General features: G+C 35.7%; 1 protein-coding gene across 3 annotated transcripts in view; it reads right to left on the bottom strand.

The window, feature by feature from the left end:
* Window positions 1-14,914, bottom strand: part of LOC131038546 (DEAD-box ATP-dependent RNA helicase 16) — a 156,055-nt gene that overhangs the window by 92,326 nt on the left and 48,815 nt on the right. For all 3 annotated transcript variants that reach the window (XM_057971010.2, XM_057971012.2, XM_057971011.2), the window contains 2 exons: window positions 3,546-3,663; window positions 3,136-3,267 (listed from right to left, as the gene is read on the bottom strand). In XM_057971010.2, the coding sequence (XP_057826993.2) occupies window positions 3,136-3,267; window positions 3,546-3,663 (250 nt within the window). The remainder of the gene's footprint in view (window positions 1-3,135; window positions 3,268-3,545; window positions 3,664-14,914) is intronic.

The following is a 14,914-nucleotide window of genomic DNA, read 5'->3' as shown; positions in this document are numbered from 1 at the left end:
ATTGCAGGTCCGCGCAGTTGTATGACACTAGGGAGTTATTCAGTTCAGTTTTTGGCCTTTGGGGAGTGTGATGGAGGATTTGAGGTGTCTCCTAGCATTTGTGTCAGCGGATTGTGGCCACCTCCAGGCATGACTGGTACATTTTGAGGAACTCGGAGGTTGCCGTGGTGGATGCACAGAGGGCTCGAGAGGAGCCGACCACCAGGTTGGGGGCAATAGTTGCGTGAGACTTAGTTCAGCGTACCCAGGAGTTGGATGCCGGGAGAGCAGCACGGGTGGCTATCGAGGACAAATTGGCTAGGGAGACAGTATCATTTGAGTAGCAGTTGGTGGAACCTGAGACTGAAAAACATGTTTTGCAGACAAGTTTGGGTTAGGCACAGGAGGACTGTGATGGCAAAGGAAGCAATATTGGTGAAATCCGCACTTGAGCATCGGATGGTAGCAGAAAAGGGTTTTCAGGCGAGGACGCAGCAAGTGTATAAGATCCGGGCCCGACTGGCGTCAGTAGTTCCTGCCGTTCATCTCTATTTTGTATTAAGTCGTCGGAGTTGACTTCTTTTCTTGGGGGGGATGATGTTGCCGGGAATAATCATTATGTTATGTTGTTATATTATGTTTATGTTGTCATCGGTAATAATGAGTTACGGCGGTCAGTTAGTTAGCCGACGGGTAGGTAGTTGGAGTCGCGACGGTTGTGTCGCACCCCTTCGGGTATTATATATTGTGTACCTTTTCTTTGAAGTAGGATCATGTTAGTCGTGTCAGATGTAATGTTATAAGCACTTATTGTACATGGACTGTGGAATTAATATAGAGGCTGGTTATTTAATATATTTCCATTATGTTTTGTGCATTTACTTTCTGCATTTAACCGTTTACCCGAGAGGGCAAACAACAGCAGCCACAAATGTTTGGTACTATGATAGTAAATCATTTATTATGCAATCTGCCCATCTTCTTGGGGTGCATTAACCATTGACAATGCAAGGTTTGAGACACCAACTGCATGCGAGTTCAATAGATCAGTACAGAAAGCTGTCAAAAATACAAATTTAAATACAAGATCAAAATAGAACATGGCTGAAAAAGAGCTGTACCAATTTATACGATAGGTAGGCAGCTGGCATGAAAAAGACTACATAGATGCCTCAAGTGGCATATTGGTGTTCTTGAAGAACATAGATGCCTCACACATAGTCAAAACTACATAGACTTTGTGCAATTTATTGGAGAGGTGATCCAAGGGATTAGGGTGGTGAACATTGTCCAAATTCCCACCATCAACATGACTACATATCATGTCACACGGGAATTCTTTAGGAGAGGCATCCCATTACTTTTTGGAGCCATTGTGCTACTCATTGCCTTGATTTAAATGCTTAATAACATTGCAAAGACTGGATGGATCAAAAGTGTGGTCAAAAGTGCTACAAAACTTAAGAAATTGATCTACAACTATACTGGGGTACATATGTTAACGAATGAGTGCATTTACAGTATGAAGCTTGTGCAGTCAAGAGTGATCCAATTTGCCACAAACTTTATCATGTTGCTAAGTATTAGAAGAGCAATAACTTCTCTCAAATTTATGTTTCTAAGCAATCCACAGTTGGATTTTCCATATTCCAAAAAGGATGAAGGGGAGGTCATCAAGATAAAATTTGATGCGGTTTTCACCAAAAGCATAGAAGAGTTACTTAAGGTAAGTAATAAACTTAAGTTTTAGACGGAATTTTTTATTTGTAGTTATTTTTGTTCATTGTTACTATTTTTTTAATTTTCTATTGATTTAAAATATTTATTTTCAAATTTTTAGATGAAAAAACCTTTGGTCAAGGATCTACGTTTGGTTGATGGGGATAAAATTGCAATGAGTTATCTCTATGAAGCCATGGATACAGCCAAGGAGGCCATGTGGCATTATCATGGTGGATACAAGAGAAAATATTAAATCATCTAGTGAATTACTGATAACAGTTGAATGAACCAACTCTACCAGTCAATAAATAATGGGGTATTTCTTAAATCCCAAGTATTTCTTCTCAAATTCCCTTAAGGCTGATAAGGAGGTCATGGCAGACCTTATCACATTCGTAGAGAGGTTGACACCTGGCAAAGGCTTCAGAGAATAAATTCTAGATTAATTGCTGGTCTAGAAGATTGTAAAGGCTAAGCTCTTTCCTTCATCTTTATACATTCAAAGGAGGGCAACCCTACTGCAGACTAAAAGCATGAGCCTTTCAATCACACTTCTTTGATATATGCAATTTTAGTTTAATGCCACAAAGTCATACGTAGCACATAATTTCTTAAATTATTTATTTGTAAATTTGAAGTGGGAATATTATCATGCTCAAACACCAAACCTTCAAAAGCTAGCCATTCATGTTTTGTGTCAAGCTGGTATTGCTCCTGAGTGTGAACACAATTGAAGCCTGTTTGAGAGAATTCACACCAAGAAGATCACATACTCGAGGACTAATTCACTCTTAAGGAAGATTCAAGTATACATTCTAAGCTCAGGGCTGGATACTACTAGTAGTAGGGATAAAAGTAGAAGTTTAAGCCTGTAGTTGTACAAGTAAAAAAATATTTGATAATCAAAATTAACTCGTGTTCTCAAAATACATTCTTTATATGTCTCATCCATTATTTAAGTTTATTTTGTGTATTTCTGGAAAAAAAAAAATTGCTAGTGGTTTGAGTCAATTTTTTGGTTGCTGAGATTTTTAACTACAATAGTGCTTATTCAACATCATATATATACCTGTATTACAAACTTTACATGGTTTTTCTGATAAAAAGTTATTTTTTCCTAAGGGTAGATAACACTGGCATTGTTGACACACATTATTTACCATGTGTGGCTTTGCCAATCCCAGTGGATCATCATCAAACATTAGACAAAAGCAATTTAATGTGTCTTTTTTGGCAATTAACAACATTGATTCCAACTTCATATCTACTTACCCAAGATAAATATTGTCTTTATTGTCGTTTTTATTGTTATTGCATATGGTAAGATTTATTGCATTGCATTTAGTTGAAGAATTGAATAATAACAAGGAAAAAACTGCAAGCAGGAACCTTGGTTCCAATTTTAGAATAAATCATTAAATTGACCAAACACACCTGTTCAAGGAAGAGTTTCAACTTGAAACCTGCATCAATTGAATTAACAAAGATCAAAACTTTCTTCTGAACCAATTCCAGTTTAAGAAGGGATAGAATGTATAGCAGTTTATCACGTTCCTCACATGCAATCTGCAATATGGCATGTACAATAGAGAATCAAAAAGATTTCACAATAATGCACGTAGAATACATCCTATAAGAGACTTTGCAGGCACAGCTACTCTTTAGATAAATGTTATTCTTTGCTCTCTTAACTTCTTAATAATGTAAAATGTGTTCCCAAAAAAAAGGCAATCTGTAATTAACCAAACAGAAATTCAGGTGGGTCAATAGATCCTCTGGCAATGATAAAAAGTCAATTTCCTTGATTGTAAACAAATAATTGATAATTAACAAGGCACCCATACCCAAAATTGTTGCACACTTTTGGGAACAATTTCATTATCCAGGCTTCCCTCCACTTCGGTAAGTGTCAGAACCACAGGACTGTGAAGCACAAGCTTCTTTATCTTCTCCACATCTGCACTGGCAATAAATACAATATGAAATGTTAAAAACTTTAAACCAATGATAAGAAACATAACAATCTGTTAAACTGGTAAAGAACTCCACAGTCAACAAACCCGAAAATATCAAAATTCATATGGAACACTATGCAGAGCCAATTATTAACTTTTATATATTGTCTAGACAGTAAATGTTGCAAGCATTTATCCTAATTGTTATAGGCCTATCTTTATCTTAGTTGTTGTAGACCTGCATTTATCCAACTGTTATAGAACTGACAAATAAAGAAACAGCTACTAAATGGCGATAAATCATAAAATTAAAATTTACAGTATGTCATGCCCCCGCCATAAGGAAGATGTCACCACTCAAGAAAATAGTCTTATTAATAAGACTTCACCATTTTCTGCTTTCCTAAAATTGAATCAAGCCATAAACGCCCAGCGATCCATGGGCAAATGCCGCAAATCAACCACAGCAACTAAATTGAGAATGATTTAAGGATTGCTACACTAAGTAATGAGGTGCTATTACACCAAACAGCCAAAACCTGGGCAACTAAGGCTGACTACTACTAGAAATAGAAATAATAATAATAATAATAATCGTTCGGGCCAACTATACCTAGGAAAAATAAATAATTATTGGCAGAAAAGTGGATAGCATACAATGACCGACTAGACTAAGGATTAAGCAATATTCAAATAGTAATATTTACGTCCGACTGAGTATTGTTTAAGGCTAAGTCACCAGGTTCGGCCAAATTTCAACCTTGAAGTTCGAAATTCGCCGAACATGAAATATTCTACAAAAACCTTAAAAAATTCGATTAAATTCGAATAAAAATTTAGGGTAACCGAAAACCGTTTTTTTATCTTGCGTTTTAGGGTTTCGTCGAATGGGTTTCCATTGCTATTGTAGTCACGGGAGTTGCCAGTCGCGGGAGTTGCCAATCGCGGGAGTTGCCAATCGCAGGAGTTGGCAGTCGCGGCCCACGGGAGTCGCCCGACCTGCACGGGTAGGCTTCCGCTTATCCTCTTTTTAAAAAAAAATAATTTAGGTTTAATAATTAAATACTATTAAACAATAGTATAATTAATATTTTTTAGGTTTATTATTCTATTATATAATATTATACAATACACATAATTGATGATACACATTTATAATATTTATTTATAATGTTTGTATTGTTATTGAATATTATTATTATATAATTTATAATTTTATATTAATAGTTTTTAATTTTATATTATATATTTTTTTATTTTTTTTATTTTTTTTAGGTTTAATAATATATTAATATTATTATTATTTTATACAATATGATTTTACAAAATACACATAATACACATTTATTTATTTATAATGTTTATTTATAAATTTATTACATATGGCGAATTTAATTCGAATTTTATACATTTCGAATTTTTTCCACATCGAACTTCATTCGAATTTCATAGCTGTCGAACTTCGAATTCAAATTCGAACCTGGTGACTTAGGTTTAAGGCAGCGGTCAGTTTGAAGAGGCATCTCCTTTCAAGAATAAAAAGACCCTTGGTAAAATCACACCCCTACGTGTCCCTTAAGGGATATAAGAGGAGAGTCTTCCATTGGAGAAAGGGCATCAAGGAAAAAGAATAAAAACAAGCATCTGTATAAACAGGAGCAGTGGCATCTAAATCAGACCAGAAATCCTTACTATTGCAAGCAGTGGCATTGTTACCCATTTGTGGTATGCATGTAAATGTGCTTAATATATGAAGCCTGATAATGTCCTAACGCAGAATCTTCACATATTAATATAGGCTGTAACATGTATGACTATATATAATGATCTATTTGATCTCTAATATATTGATATAGGTGGTAATGTGAAGTGTCTAGATTTCCAATCTATTTGTCAATTTGCTGCAATCAACCATGAGGAGGTTAGAAAAAGGAATACAAGGAGGGGAAACAGTTATGAGATCCTCTTCTAAGCACACCACCTCATGGTCGAAGATTGATAGTCCCATGAGGCCAAGGGTGTGCAAGAGGTACCCCACCCTTGCGCTTAGAAGGGAAGGATGCTCCGGACACCCTATTGTAGTTTCCCCACAAGCTTCCTCCATGGTTGATTATTGCATTAAGGAGTCCCAATCATATAAAGGTGAATAAGGGTGGTATGATGAGGGGTAATGGCTGTATGACACCTCACTAGATACACCACCTCATATGACATGGCAGAAGGCCACATGAGGCCAAGAGGGATGGTATATCTACTCTTGGGCCTAGGGTGAACGATCACTTTGGGCACCCTATCATGTCTCCTTATCCTAACCCTTTAGAATTAAATATATAATATAACCCTAGTAGGAAAGACTTATTTTATGGATTATGCTTTCAATAATTATCTAAAACAATTGCAGAGTCTCAACCGGGAACTATCTTGTTCAACAATTTAAATTGGTAAATGATATCTCTAACTCTATCTAGCTCTATTAGATTTCTTGCTTTACTTGGAATTGTGATTTTAGGGCAAAAACTAAAGCATTTACAAAAGGGGACATTACACAGTAGCACTAAACATACAGGAGAAGATAAGTCCCCAGACAAATCAAGGTCTAGGCATAAAAGCACAATCTTGTAATGTAAGGTAGAAGCAAACCATTCCAAAAAAAGAAAAATTGGAGCATCCACTGAAATTGTAGAATCAAACCAAATGCAGTATTATCATGGATGCAAATCCAAGGAATCCTTATCTACAGAACATAACAGATAACCCTTAAATTTGAAATTCAACTCAAACAATTTCTGGAGCTATAAATGAAATATGCTGCAAAAACCATTATTGGATTCACAATCATCTATTTTTAGTAAGCTATAATGAAATATGCTGCAATAAAAACCTTATTGTTAGTAAGAATATTTTTTGATAGTACTAAAATCAAGTCTGTTATGGAAATTTTTCCCCAAAGTAAAAACAAATGTTGTTTTTCAATGTAAATGACCATTTGGAATTAAAAGGGAGAAAAAAGTTAATTTTTATTTGACCCTTTGGTTAGAAAGGAGATAAAAATAGAAATCAAATCTAAACGACTTTAAATTTGGAAAGGGGTAAAAAAGAAGCTATGTAATATCTATCCAATTACCTTTGGTAAAGGTTTTAGAAATAACTGGTTATTGGGAAAAAATAGTCCTGAGAGATTAACATGACAAAACAATTGGTTAAATTCATTGATATGAAACAGTGTGATTTTTTGAAAACCACCCTTTGAAACATTATATAAATCATTTATGAGAAATTTGGAAAACATAGAGATCATTCAAAGAAGAAAGTGGTTTGGCAGGCTATTGGCATTGGTAAAGAGGCATATAGGTGTGTCCAACTCAGAGTACAAAATAAATCCAGGATTCTTTTAGCCAGGGCTATGTACTGCGCAGTATATATGCTATGCTCCAAATAGAACTATTCCTTCTGGACTGTCATAGCTAAGAGGCCAAAACCACTAAGATCTTCTTCAGGTGTGAATAGCCATTTCAAAGGCTTTGTCAGATAATATTACTTAGCATTTTGATCTGAAATATAATATTTGAAAGTTGATGATAACAAATATAAGCTTCCACTATTCCTAATCTTGAATTTCATATTTTAAATGTTGATTTGTGTATTTATTAGAGTGTTGTTTTTTATTAAAGTGTATACCCAAAACAATACTACATTGTTTCAAAATATTGTTCATTTTGTGATAACCAAAAAGAAATGCCACTGCCATCCATGGTTGCGAATTTCATATTTTAAATGTTGATTTGTGTATTTAGTAGAATGTTATTTTTTATTAAAGTGTATACCCAAAAAAATACTACATCGTTTCAAAATATTGTTCATTTTGTGATAACCAAAAAGAAATGCCACTGCCATCCATGATTGCTTGAATTTTTTAATTTCAACAAAGAAGCTCTTCTTCCTCTCTGATTTACTCTAGATCAAAAAGGTCATATTTTCACTCCCCAATTTTATTCTCAAATTATATTACTGAAATAAAACTATTGCTACATGTATTTCTATCTTCCATTTCTACAGCTAAAACTATAACTCATATTTCTTGACATACTATTGCCAAAAGTTTTTATAAAGATCAAACGGTATTACAAGCATTAATGTTCTTATTGGATTAAAATTTGCAAACATTTAGTAATTGTTAGCAGCTTTTATTCAGCTCCAAACAATTTTATTTTTTATTTTTTTAATCAAAGTCATTTCTCAATTGCAAACCCTTTTATGATAAGGAAGTTCAACAAGAATTAGACATTATAAATCTGTTGTACAAGAATATAAAGATTTTTTTTAATGCTGTGTGTGGTAATAGTTTGCTACTATTCTATTGTTGCTGCTTAAGATACCTTGTGGCATTCTGTAATGTCCCTTTCTGAGTGTAAGTGTGGGAGGACTTATTAGCCTATTTAATTCATATAAGCTATACTCGAGAAAAAGGGATCTAATTAGTTAAATTATTTAATATTATCCATCAAAAAAAATTTATATAGGTAATATTATTTAATTAATTTAATGTGTATAAAGTGACTTTGACAGTTATTTAAGAAAGAATTTAATAATCACTTTATTATTTCCCCAGCTAAATTAAAATATTGAAAAGAGCGAGAATTAGAAAGGTTTTTCCAGAAGCTTCCGGAATTGCTATAAAAGAGCAGTTTATGGCTCATTTGAGATATGCTTGGTTTTATTTTTCTCTTATTGATTTTGGAGAGCTTCATTGAGCTTGAAACCCTAGGACGAAAACCCTACTGGGAATTGGATTTGGTGGTGTGACAATTCTACCCTAACCAGTTTGTTGGAGGAATTGCATAGAGTTCTCACAATGGATTCATTAGTTTGTTTGTCAAATTTGTGAAGTCTCTTTCAAAGAAAATTTTGTAGACTTGGAGATTTATTGATATTTTGTTATTCATCGGGTAAGAGTTACATTGGACTCTGTGAAGATAAGTTATTTTATATATTGGAATCAGTTTATAAAGTCTAGATGATGAGTGAGCAGCTTCAACAAATTATGAGAAAATGTTGAGCGCCATTTATTTAATGATATTATCATTATGAGTCGATTCAAATGAAAGAGGAGGCATATATTATTTGCATTGGCGTGGCTTTCCTGGGTATTGTTGGATGCTTTATGAAGGAGTCATCAGAGCTACAAAAAATAAATCCTGGCCAATATTGAGATATTTATATAGCCGCTGCAAGAAGAAGATTGTGGGATTTCATTGGAGACCTGTGAGGCCTTGAACCAATTGTGGAAGTGAGTTTTCAGTTTGAGGGTAACCTGAGGAAGGGCGTAATAACTCCTATATCAGACGTCTTGTTGTGCAAATCTATTTTCTTGCCATATCATGAAGATCCAAAACCATTTTGTGGCTTCTTTAAGAGGCATTTCGGAGCATCAGTCAGACACCAATATGAATGCCTGCTTGTGGGGAAGTGCTCACTATTGATATCGCATCTTCAGCTTCTATCAATAATTATTGTGTGACCAACTTGGTATATTGCTGCAATTTAAAGGCTTTATGTATGAATTTATGCCTAGCACTTTCCAACACAGGCATAAATATCTCTGTAGATATCTACATCAATTGAACTTATATGTAATTTTCATCTCTGTTGTCTTCTGCTGAAAATAAAGGTCAGGGATTTATTGTCTTGAAATCTGCTATGTCCTGAAAGATTATGTGTTCTCTTTCTTGGTGTAAGTTTGCTATTTCTGTTATTTTCTTTTATCTATGAGCACAAATATCATCTGGCATGTTGAACCATACAAACAAACAAACCAACTAATCAGAAAAACTGAGACTCAAAATAGCAGTACAGAGACTAGACTACATTCAAGTAGAAAGCTTTGTGATTGAACAAAATATCAGGAAAAAAATTAAATAGGGGTCTTACCAGGTTCTTTGACAAATCTTTGTTTTAACCTGCTAAGTTATTAGCCTTCATCAATCCAATAACCTTATATGTGTTTTGTGAAATATTATATAGCACAGAGATCCTAGGAATGTTATAGCATATCATTAATCACATTTACGTTTATAACAAGCTGATGTACATTGGAGTTCACTGTGTGACAAGTTTCAGCAGTATAAACACCCTATTGATAGCATTGAATTGATTTGAAGAAAGTTGATCTAAATTGAATTCGTAATGGATTCAGAATTGTCCCAAAGCCTAAATTGAGTGATTGTGTGAAGTGATATGAGCTTTGTTTAGAGGCAATTGTGTACTTGTTGCCATTCTAATTGTATTTGGTTATTCAAAGGATCAAAGTAGGCATTGATGCTTATGACAAAAATTTGAGAAACAAGATTATAGATGAATTTAAAGAAATGGATTCACTGTGATATTGAGTGCTACATCCACACTTATTTGACCGAATATTTGATGAACCTCAAGCTACTAAGGACAAGAAGTGATTTACAAGGACAGAATTCTTGAAAATGTAGCTAGGTTGTATCACTTGATTGGGCCGACCTAGCCTGGTAAATTTTAATGTGGCCTTCGGCCTTAAAATTTATTGTGTATGTGCCTATTTGGACAAATTAATGTAAATTGTAATATGATTTGAGTCAGGCCCTACTTGTGCGACTTGGGTTATTTAAAAATGTAACGTGTTAAAAGGGCCAACCCAAATGTGTCTGATATATAGGGCATGACCTATATTAATGTATAACGTGTGGACCTAATTCAGTTTGGCGCCACCTCTAATACATTTGATTGTAATTTAATCTATGCTAGCCAACTTGAAGAATTAAAGGTTAAGTCGCCTATAAGTACAAAGTACTTATCATTGTTCAAATCATCCTTTTCCAGCGAACTATCTCTGAAATACATCAGCGAATTTGTCCTTATCTTCAGCAAAGTATATTTGCATTAGGACATTAGCCTATAACAGCAGATTCACATCTTGAAGTCAGCGAACCTGATTAAGTTCTTTTTGCTGAGTGAACTCCATATTGCACTGGCGATCTTGTGTTTCAGACTGCCAAACCTGCTAAGGACAGATCTGTTATCATACTGTGCAAGATAAGTTGTCCTAAGCGTCTGCCATTGTAATTATCTGCTGACTGTGATTAATCTAATATAATCAGAGATTTCTTGCTGGGTTTTTCGCCTCCAAGAGGGAGGTTTTCCCAAGGTACTGCTGTGTTCTTATGTGTTATGCTGTTATGTGTTGTAATTCTTGTCTTTGCTATTTATTTTCAGTCTGATCACTCCTTAAAATCAACATGGTATCAGAGCCAAGTTCATACTAACTGTGATCAGGATTATCGGGAAGTCTTCATCCTCAGTCTATCATTCCATTCTTCAGTCACCATGGCATCATACATTAGAGCTGAAGATAGATTGGATGGTGCATCAAATTTCACTGCATGGAAATTAAGAATCATGATGGCATTGAATGATCTCTCTGAGTTCATCAGCAAAGAATCTTCCGAGCCCTCAGATGAAGGAGAAAAGGAAGCTTGGAGAAAGAAAGACTTTCAAGCTCAAAGGATAATAGTGGATTCCATCAAGGATCATATCGTGCCTCTCATCGCCAAGCTAAAGACAGCAAAAGAAATGTTCGGCACCTTAGAGAAGATGTATGAGATCAACAACACCAGTCGCATCCTATCATTGAAGCAGCAGCTTCACCACATCAAGATGGCAAAAGAAGAATGTGTGGCTGCATACCTCAAGAGGATTTCTAATATGAAGGATCAGCTCACTTCCGTTGGGAAAGTTGTTGAAGATAGTGACCTATCCATGTTGGCTCTCAATGGTCTTCCATCATCTTGGGAAGCATTCATTCAAGGAATCAATGCAAGGATCGAACTCCTACAGTTTGATCGCTTGAGGACAGATTGTTTACAAGAAGAGTCACGGCTAATTGCAAGAGGACTTGAGCATGATCATTATGATGTGGAAAATCAAGTTCTTGCTTCGCATATGGAGAAAGGTAAAGGAAGAAAGTGGGATAGAGACAGAGGTTCTGATTCTGCTCCTAAAGCAAAAAGGAAGAAGGACTTATCTCACATCCAGTGCTTTAATTGTAATAAGTTTGGTCATTTTGCTCGGGATTGCAAAATCAAGACTTCTCTTGCTTCCTCTGCAGAAGTTGTCATAGGAACTTCTCAGAAGGAACAGAAGTCAAATGAAGACTTCCTTTTCTAAAAGGAAGCAAATGTCAGAAGGAGCTTCAAAGGAAGCTCATCAGCTTCAGAGGGAGCTTGTTGGTTTCAGCTTCAAAGCGAGCTTGTTTCAGCTTCAAAGGAAGCCATATCCTTGGTTAAGGCAATCTTCCAAGAGAAGATTGAGGTGCAAGCCCTCGGTTAAGGCAATCTTCCGAGAGAAGATTGAGGTGATAGCCTCGGTTAAGGCAATCTTCCGGGAGAAGATTGAGGTAAAAGCCCTCGGTTAAGGCAATCTTTTGGGAGAAGGTTGGGGTGAAAGCCCTCATTCCACCCTCTGCGAGTAGGTATGGTGGGTATCATGGATGAAATTCCATGATGAGTTTATTCATCCCATGGGAGTAGAATGGTAGTAGTCACGATGTGACTTGATTGATCAAGGGATCCTCCCTAGCTAAGAGAGAGTTGAAAATCTAGCTAGGTCGTATCCCTTGATTGGGCCAACCTAGCTTGGTAAATTTTAATGTGGCCTTCGGCCTTAAAATTTATTGTGTATGTGCCTATTTGGACAAATTAATGTAACTTATAATATAATTTGGGTCAGGCCCTACTTGTGCGACTTGGGTTATTTAAAAATGTAACGTGTTATAAGGGCCAACCCAAATGTGTCTTGCATATAGGGCATGACCTATATTAATGCATAACGTGTGGACCTAATTCAGTTTGGCGCCACCTCTAATACATTTGATTGTAATTTAATATATGCTAGCCGACTTGAAGAATTAAAGGTTAAGCCGCCTATAAGTACAAAGTACTTATCATTGTTCAAATCATCCTTTTCCAGCGAACTATCTCTGCAATACATCAGCGAATTTGTTCTTATCTTCAGCAAAGTATATTTGCATTAGGACATTAGCCTATAACAGCAGATTGACATCTTGAAGTCAGCGAACCTGATTAAGGAGAAGCAAATCTCCTTTTTTTTGCTGAATGAACTCCATATTGAGCTGGCGATCTTGTGTTTCAGACTGCCGAACCTGCTAAGGACAGATCTGTTATCATACTGTGCAAGATAAGTTGTCCTGAGCATCTGCCATTGTAATTATCTGCTGACTGTGATTAATCTAATATAATCAGAGATTTTTTGCTGGGTTTTTCACCTCCAAGAGGGAGGTTTTCCCAGGGTATTGCTGTGTTCTTATGTGTTATGCTGTTATGTGATATAATTCTTGTCTTTGCTATTTACTTTCAGTCTGATCACTCCTTAAAATCAACAAGAATTGTTATGGAACTTCTTCCCCAAAATGAAGAAGGATACTATTTTTCCATAAAAATGACCCTTTGGAATTACTAAAGGGGATAAAAGTTATTGTTATTTGATTCTTTGGTTAAAATGGAGATGAAAATAAGTCATATTTGAATATCTAAGTTTAGAAAGAAAAATAAGTTATATAATTTATATACAAAAGGCAAAACAATTGATATAATTTCATTGAAATATGAAAGTGTATGATGGATTTAAAACCACCTTTTGAAATACTCATAGTTCCATGGAGTTTCCTAATGGGGGGATGCTGGAACGAGTTTCGAGGACAAGAGGACCAAGAGCCTAAGTTTGGGGATGGCAAGGGGATAGTGAGGGGGTGGCGGTGCTGAAATACATATAGTACTTGAAAAAAAAAGTTATAAAAAGATGTATAAGAATTACAAATGAAACTTTGGCAAACTAGTAAAACTTAGGAACTCTAAACTTTCACATGAACATTCACAATTTAACATTGAACATTGAAAATGTTGAATTTGAATTTTATGTTATATTCAAGATTTCATTATAATGATTACAATGACAAATGCTCAAAATAACAAAATGGAGTGAAGTGAAGCCTCTAATCATCCCCAAACTACTTAGCACTAGAACTATTGGACTCCACATGGTCAAGCTCCTCCAAACTAATACCAACCAGCACCCTCTATGTAGCATCTTCATCAATCTATGTTGGCTCCTCTATCTCTACATCCCACCGCAATACCGAACTCTTCTTGCACAATAGTGTCTTGTTGTCAATGAGGCGCAAGACACTATGTACAGCCACAAGCCTCTTTGCTCTCCTAGAGGTAAGAATGTTCCTCTTAGAGGAGTGGATGAAGTTATAAGTAGACCAATTCCTCTCATGAACAGAAGAACTAGAAACCTAATATAGCAAATGAATGGCTAGAGAGATAGTCAAAGAAGTCGGTCCATGCATAGTCCAGCGCGAAAAAGGGTCCTCTTGTGTCTTAGTTTCCCTATCCATCTTGGCCTCCTCATAATAACCCCTAATTGTTGCAAATGTTGACTGAAATGATGTCAGCATGTACTAGATCATACATCTTTTGGATAGCCCTCATGAACCTTACCTTCACGTCAACATCATGTATGGGTGTAACTCTACCAAGCCTTTGCATGTACCACTTGGGGTTCAATGCAAAGGCAGCCATGTGCAAGAGAGCTTTGAGCTTCTCCCATCTCTAATGAATGATTGGCTAAATGTGCTCATTGTAGAATGCTAATGTGGGGGATCCTCTCACACAGTAGCATTCATTTGGTCTAGCATAAAATCAATGCACTTATACACCTCTCGAAGGATAGGTGCATTGACATCCCCAAATCTAATAACCTAGAAGACTAGAGTAATGATGGAGACAATATATTTTCATCACCTCAAAAAACATCACTCTTCACTACATCCTTCACCTTCCTCCCTTGCTTTGTCTTGGACTCGAGCCACTGATTCTAGTCTGATGTCATAACAATTAGTTGAAATGCCTCTTGCAACTCAAGCATCCTCTTCAAGAGAATGATATACGATGCATATCTAGTCTCAATAGGTTTCGAGAATTCCTTCTTAGATAAGGTCCTAAAAAATGCATGTGAAGTGTGGTGGTTGCAAATAAACATTTGCACATCTCTAGCATCATTGACCATTACTTTGACCCAATCAATCTTTCCCATGTTCTTGAGTGCATTATTCATGGTATGCAAACAAGGAGCCCACCAAATATGTCTATAAGCTGCCTCAATTAATTTCCCTACAGCATTGCACACATGGGACATATCTGTCAGTACTT

This window comes from Cryptomeria japonica, chromosome 10 (assembly GCF_030272615.1).
Source record: "Cryptomeria japonica chromosome 10, Sugi_1.0, whole genome shotgun sequence".
NCBI classification, from domain to species: domain Eukaryota; kingdom Viridiplantae; phylum Streptophyta; class Pinopsida; order Cupressales; family Cupressaceae; genus Cryptomeria; species Cryptomeria japonica.
Note: the sequence above shows the minus strand (reverse complement) of the source record. Positions and strands in the feature narration are given on the sequence as shown.